This window comes from Rissa tridactyla, chromosome 10 (assembly GCF_028500815.1).
Source record: "Rissa tridactyla isolate bRisTri1 chromosome 10, bRisTri1.patW.cur.20221130, whole genome shotgun sequence".
Taxonomy (NCBI): Eukaryota; Metazoa; Chordata; class Aves; order Charadriiformes; family Laridae; genus Rissa; species Rissa tridactyla.
The window spans coordinates 16,852,135-16,858,957 of record NC_071475.1 but is presented as its reverse complement, the minus strand read 5'-3'; the positions used below and the strand labels follow the sequence as shown (position 1 = coordinate 16,858,957).

The 6,823-nt window shown below is 64.6% G+C and overlaps 1 protein-coding gene across 1 annotated transcript; it reads left to right on the top strand.

The window, feature by feature from the left end:
• Positions 1–2,670: 2,670 nt before the first annotated feature.
• Positions 2,671–6,130, top strand: GNAT1 (G protein subunit alpha transducin 1). Its single transcript, XM_054216123.1, has 8 exons — positions 2,671–2,776; positions 4,306–4,348; positions 4,655–4,796; positions 4,871–5,028; positions 5,109–5,237; positions 5,323–5,452; positions 5,536–5,689; positions 5,940–6,130. Exons 1-8 carry the CDS (start codon positions 2,671–2,673, stop codon positions 6,128–6,130), a joined length of 1,053 nt encoding a protein of 350 aa, XP_054072098.1.
• The last annotated feature ends 693 nt before the right edge of the window (positions 6,131–6,823 follow it).

Below are 6,823 nucleotides of genomic sequence, written 5' to 3'. Positions count from 1 at the left end.
TTTCCATGGGGAAGCTGCAGACCACCAGGCAAAGCTAGAAGAAGGGGGCTGTGGAGCTTGGTGGGGGGGAGACAGGAGCCTCAAGAAAAGACCCAGGTGTCCAGGCCACGGTGGGGGCTCGGCCAGGGTCTTTGGGTGGGGAAGGGAAGGAGAAGGGGTTGTGCCAGGGTAAAACTTCAGGCAGCTGCTGGCACTCACTGGCACCGGCACCCCTGGGCATTTGGGGCACTCAGGCCATCAGCTGCCCCCTCAGGGCACCCCAGTGGTTGCGGGGGGGGTTGTAAATAGTTGTACATGGGGAGCGCAGGGGCGGCCAGGGCCAAGCAAGTGCCCCCCCCCCGCCCAGCCCCCAAATAAACGCTGGCTTTGGGACGGACGTGGGCGCCTGCGTGTGCTCTGTCGGGGACGGGGAGCAGGCACTGGGGGCTGCACTGCCGCCTGGGCCCAGCACATAATCCCCTTAACTCTCCCCCTGAGCCCTGCCGGGGGGGGCAAGGGCTGGGCTGGAGTCCAGCGGGGAGCTGGGGGGAGCCTGGGGGAGCACTGGGAACACTGGGAAGCCAGGGCACTGGGTGCTGGGGGGTGGGCACCGGGCAGGACAAGGGGGCACGGGGAGGCGGCAGCACTGCCTGAGTGTTAGGGGTATGCTGGGCTGGGCTGGCAGCCAGTACTGGGTGTTACCGGAGGCATTGGGAGCACTCAAGAGTCAGTACTGGGGGCACTGGGGGGAAAGTACTGGGGTTTGGTACTGGGAGCCAGTACTTGGTTGTACTGGGGCCATGGGGTGTGGAGGGGTGTCTCTACAGGGGACGCTGCTGGTGGCAATGGGCAATACTGGGCTGTACTGGGGGCACTCTGGTCAGTACTGGGGCAATGAGGGTAGTACCAGGCTCCTGGGAGGCACTGGTGTTGGTGCTGGGGCATCTTGGGCCATACTGGGGACAGTACTGGGGACACTGGAAGTTGGTACTGGGGGCACTGGAGGCATTCAGAGTCAGTATTGGGGGCACTGGGAGAAGTACTGGGGCATTAGGGTTTGGTACTGGGAGCCGGTACTCGGTGGTAGTGGGGGCACGGGGCAGAGGAGTGGTACTGGGTCCTGTAGGGCGTCACTATGTGCGAGGTACTGGGCTGTACTGGGGACACTCTGGTGGGTGCTGGGGACACTCTGGTCGGTACTGGGGCAATGGAGGCGGTACTGTGCTCCTCCGGGCAGTCCCGGGAGGGTACTGGGGCCGGTGCTGGGAGGTCGTGGGCTATGGGGGGGTTAGCCCTGGGCACGCTGGGGTCGGTGCGGGGCTATACTGGGGCTGTACTGGGTCCACCCTGGGTCTGTGCTGGGTCCGTTCGCCCCCTGGCGGCCCAGCGCGGCGCTGCAGGAGCCCCTCGGTGCCGGCGGGACGACATGGGGGCACTGGGCTGTACTGGGGACACGTGGAGGAGCCCTGGCAGTGCCTGGGGACACTGGGGGCGAGGGCGTGGGGACACAGAGGGGTTACTGGGGTGTCCCTGGGGACACTAGGTCTTACTGGGGTGGACACGATGGCAATGGGGGGGGTGAGGACATGGGAGGGGGGAACTGGTGGCCTAAGGACGCTGGGGAGGGGCACTGAGGGGCCTGGGGACATTGCGGGGGTCACTGCGGTTGGTGTGGGAGCACAGGAGTGGCACCGGGGTGCCCTTGGACATTAGGCAGCTTGGGGGGGGCAGGGCATGACCGGAGGACACTGCGGGGGCAGGAATGAGATTGCTTGGGGCACAGGTGGGATACTGGGATTTCTCCTTGGGATACTGAAGAGTGTTACTGAGGAGGGGCTTGAAGACCCTGGGGGGGGGGGGTACTTGGGTGCCCCTGGGGACATTGTGCAGGTGTTGCTGGAGGGGCCTGGGGACACTCCAGGGCGTGATACTGGGCTGGCCTGGTGACACTGGGAGTGTACTGGTGGGTGGCTGGGGACACTGGTGGAAGGTCCTGGAAGGGGCCCTGGAGACACAAGGTGGGGTGACTGGGGCTGGCATTTAATGACTAGGCGGGTGTCCCTGCGGACAAGTGGGCACAGGGTCCTGGGGACACTGGGATTGCTTACTGGGGGCGTTTGTGGGCACTGGTTCAGAGCAGGGGGATGACCGTTGTGAGCTGCAGGCAACAGGGACATTTCCACCCACTGCCCCCAACCCCTGCCAGACCCCAGCAGAGCCCCCCAGCACCAACCGCCCAGGGTCCACAACAGAGCCGGAGCCAGGTGGGGGGTCCCACACCCCCAGGGCTGGCTGGGTCACTGTCCCCAGCCCCAGGGTGGGGGCAAAGCAGGGGGCTGGCCATCCTTGCCCCCCACCCCCCGGCAGAAGCGCTGACGCTGGAGCCGCGGGATTGCTGAGCTCAGCCCACTGCAGATTTAAGGGGGTTTATCCAGGGAGGGCGAAGGCGGGGGGAGGGGGCCCCAGCTTAAGCTGCGGGTGCTGAGCGCAGCACCCTGCTGGGTGGCCCCCCGGGAACCTTGGCCCTGTCCTTGGCCCACATTGGGTAGGCGGTGGCGGTGGTGGCAGCAGTGGCAGTCGTCGGCGGGCGCAGGGAGGCGAGCGCTGGAGGCGGCGGGGGGCTGGAGCTCGGTTCCCATCCTGGTGCTGACCTCCAAGGAACGGGTGAGCCGCAGGGCCGTGGGGCCGAGGATGGGCGCCGGGGCCAGCGCTGAGGAGAAGCACTCCCGCGAGCTGGAGAAGAAGCTCAAAGAGGACGCTGAGAAGGATGCCAGGACCGTCAAGCTGCTGCTGCTGGGTATGGAGGGGGACAACACCCTAAGGGAGAGACCCATCCTTTGTGCATCTCACCCCAACAGCCCACCCAATGCTCTCTGACCCTTCAATCCAACCAGCCCACCCAATGCTCTCCTGGCCCCCAGATGCACTCCCAAACCCAACCACCCCACCCAATGTTTCCTTGACTCCCCCAGCACCCCTAAAACCAAGTAGCCCACCCCAACAGCACCCCCATTCCCAGGCAGCCCTAACCACCCCCCCCACCTCAACAGCCCACCCAATGTTTCCCTGATGCCTCCAGCACTCCTAAACCAAACCAGGCCACCCTGAGAGTGCCTTCAACAGCCTCCCGCTCCCAGGCACCCCTAAAACCAACCAACCCACCCCAACAGGCCACCCAAAGTTTCCCTGACCCCCCCCAAACCCAACCAGCCCAGCCCAAGAGTCCACTCAACAGCCCCCCCCCAAGCACCCCTAAACCCATCCAGCCCAACCTAATAACCCCCCCTAATGCTAATGTTTGCCTGACACCCCCCCCTGGCACCCCTAAACCCAAACAGCTCTCCCCAACAGCCTCCAAACATTTCCCTCACCCCCCTAGCACCCCTAAAACCAAACAGCCCAACCCAACAGGCCCCCCCGTATTTCCCTGGCACCCCCCCCCAGCACACCTAAGCCCAACCAACCTACCCCCAGAGCCCACCCAACATTTCCCTCTCCCCTCTGACACCCCCAAATTCAACCAGCCCACCCCAACAGCCCCCCATTCCCAGGCTTCACTAAACCAACTCACTTCAACAGCCCCGACCCCCCCCGCCTCAGGCACCCCAAGCCCAACGACCCATCTCAATAGCCCACCCTAAGATCCCCCACCTTCCAGGTAGCCCCCAAACCCAACCAGCCCACTCAACATCCCCCCATTCCCAGGTACCCTGACCCCAACCAACCCATGTCAAGACCTTCACCAACACCACCTATGAACATCCCACCCCAGCATCACCCCCGCCATCCTCCCGGGCACCCCTGTGCAGCCCCTTGTGCTGCACAGGGTGCACCCCTGTGCACCACCGCCCCTCTGCCCAGCCCTGGGGTCTGTCCCCGGACCCCCCAGAGCGCTACAGATCCGTCCCAGTCCCTCCCAGCTGCGCCAGTGGTGCCCAAGGGCTGGGATGGGCGGAGAGCAATGGCACCCATGGTCCCACCATGTCCAGAGCATCCCAGCCCAGGGCACGTCCTCCTCTGCTGCCACAGGCTTGGGGCATCAGGTGGTGGGTGGTGGGGTTGCGATGCCACCGTGTCCCCTACCCCTCCCCTGGGTCCCCGAGAACGTCCCCGGCTGAGCCACCACAGATCCCATTAGTCACAGCAGCTCAGCCCAATCTTAATGCCCACTGGCACCAGGCTGTAATCCCCCTGCCCTGCGCCGCAGACCTGGCACAGCCACCAGTGACCCCTGACCGTGCCAGGGGGTCTCAGGGGGCCAGTGTGGGGCACAGCTGGGGGTGCCCATGGTGCAGGCACCACCATGACCCGTGCTTTGTCCCACAGGAGCAGGGGAGTCCGGGAAGAGCACCATCGTCAAGCAGATGAAGTAAGTGCCAGGGGTGACACTTGGACATGCCCCACTGTGCCACTTGCCTGTCCCACACAGCAGACACGGGGTGCCCCTGTCCCACCGTGCCTGGCTCTGCCCCACACCACAACCGTGGCTTGCACCTACCTCAGCCCCACACTGCAACCACGGGTACCCCACCATGCCACAGTGCCCACCTCAGCTCCATGCTGCACCCATGGATGCCCCCATGCCACAGTGCCCACGTCAGCTCCATGCTGCACCCACGGGTGTCCCCGCACTTCACGGCGCCCAGCTCAGCCCCGTGTCCCCCTCCCTGGCCAGGATCATCCACCAGGATGGTTACTCACTGGAGGAATGCCTGGAGTTCATTGCCATCATCTACAGCAACACGCTCCAGTCCATGCTGGCCATCGTGCGGGCCATGAACACCCTCAACATCCAGTACGGGGACACAGCTCGCCAGGTGAGGGGCAGCCCATGCTGGGCACAGGGGTCCCCCCCAGCCCCCCGGCCCTGCTGAGACTCTCTCCCTTGTAGGATGATGCCCGCAAGCTGCTGCACCTTTCGGACACCATCGAGGAGGGCACCATGCCCAAGGAAATGTCGGACATCATTGGGCGGCTCTGGAAGGATGCAGGCATCCAAGCCTGCTTCGACCGTGCCTCCGAGTACCAGCTCAATGACTCGGCCGGCTAGTACGTGGGGTGGGGGAGTCTGGGTGGGGGGGTCTGGGGCGTGCCAATCCGTGTCTCATGCTTACCAAGTGCCTGGCCAGCTACTTGTCGGACCTGGAGCGCCTGGTGACCCCCGGCTACGTTCCCACGGAGCAGGACGTGCTGCGCTCCCGCGTCAAGACCACCGGCATCATCGAGACCCAGTTCTCCTTCAAAGACCTCAACTTCAGGTGGGGTCTGAGCCCCCGGTGAGGGCTGGGACTCAGGGGGTGCGCAGGAGTTGGGGGGCTGCTGACCCCTCCTTGTCCTACCCAGGATGTTCGACGTGGGTGGCCAGCGCTCGGAGCGGAAGAAGTGGATCCACTGCTTCGAGGGGGTGACCTGCATCATCTTCATCGCGGCCCTCAGCGCCTATGACATGGTTCTGGTGGAGGATGACGAAGTGGTGAGGAAGGCACACCACCCCATAGCCCCTCCATCACGATGTGGAGGTCACCATGAGCCTGATGGGGTTGTGTCCTGCCGCAGAACCGCATGCACGAGAGCCTGCACCTCTTCAATAGCATCTGCAACCACCGCTACTTTGCCACCACCTCCATCGTCCTCTTCCTCAACAAGAAGGATGTCTTCCTGGAGAAGATAAAGAAGGCCCATCTCAGCATCTGCTTCCCCGACTATGACGGTGAGGGTGGCAGCAGCTCTCCCACCGGGTGCAGGCGGGTGGTGGTGGGGTGGTGGTGAAGGGTTGGGTGCCAGCACCCTACAGCAGCCACCCACCAGGTGTCCTCAGCACCCCATGCAAGCGCTGCTGCACTAGCCTTGCTTATGGACCAAGCAAGGTTTGCCCACCGGGGGGAGCGCTGTGTGACGCTGGGCCAGCACCCATGGTGTGGGGGGACACCAGCCCAGGAGGGGACCCTGCTCACTACCAGGTCCCAACACCTACGAAGACGCGGGCAACTACATCAAGCTGCAGTTCCTGGAGCTGAACATGCGGCGGGACGTGAAGGAGATCTACTCCCACATGACCTGCGCCACCGATACCGAGAACGTCAAGTTCGTCTTCGATGCTGTCACTGACATCATCATCAAGGAGAACCTCAAGGACTGTGGGCTCTTCTGAGCCCCAGCCCCAGCGTCCCCTCCCCAGCCCTGGCCTCCCCCTCCCCTGGGGCCCAGACCCACCGCTGCCCCCCCCCACCTCCGCAACCATCTCCCCTTGCTCTGAACCCCTGGGATTTGACCCACTCAGCCCCAGACCCACACCTGGGTGGCCGGGCATGGCCCCACTCCCCCTCCCCACTACCCCTCCCACCGGCCAGCGCTGTGGGGCACCCAGTACCGCTGGCTACTGGGAGTCCCTGGGGGCTCCAGGTGCTGGGGGGCACTGGCTGACCCTGGGTGCTGGATGCCCTTGGGTGCTGGGGTTCTCTGGTACCCGTGGAGGTGGGGGGGGTGTTGAGGGTCCCTTGGATGCTGGGGGTCCCCAGTTACCCCTTGGAGCTGGGGGGTACTGGGGGTCCCTTGGGTGCTGAGGGTCCCTGAGTACCCCTTGGAGCTGGGGCGGGGGGAGTATTGGGCATCCCTTGGGTGCTGGGGTTCCCTGGGTATCCTTTGAAGCTCTCCTTGGGGTGCCTAGTACCCTTGGAGCTGGGGGGTGCTGGGGGTCTCCAGGAACCCTTGGAGCTGAGGGGTGCTGGGAGTCCCCAGCTGACCTTTGGCTCTGGAGAGGTTGGGGTCCCTTGGGTGCCCCTTGGTGCTGGGGGTCCCTTGGGGTGCTGCAGGGTGTTGGGGGGCCCTGGTACCCCTTCGGGTT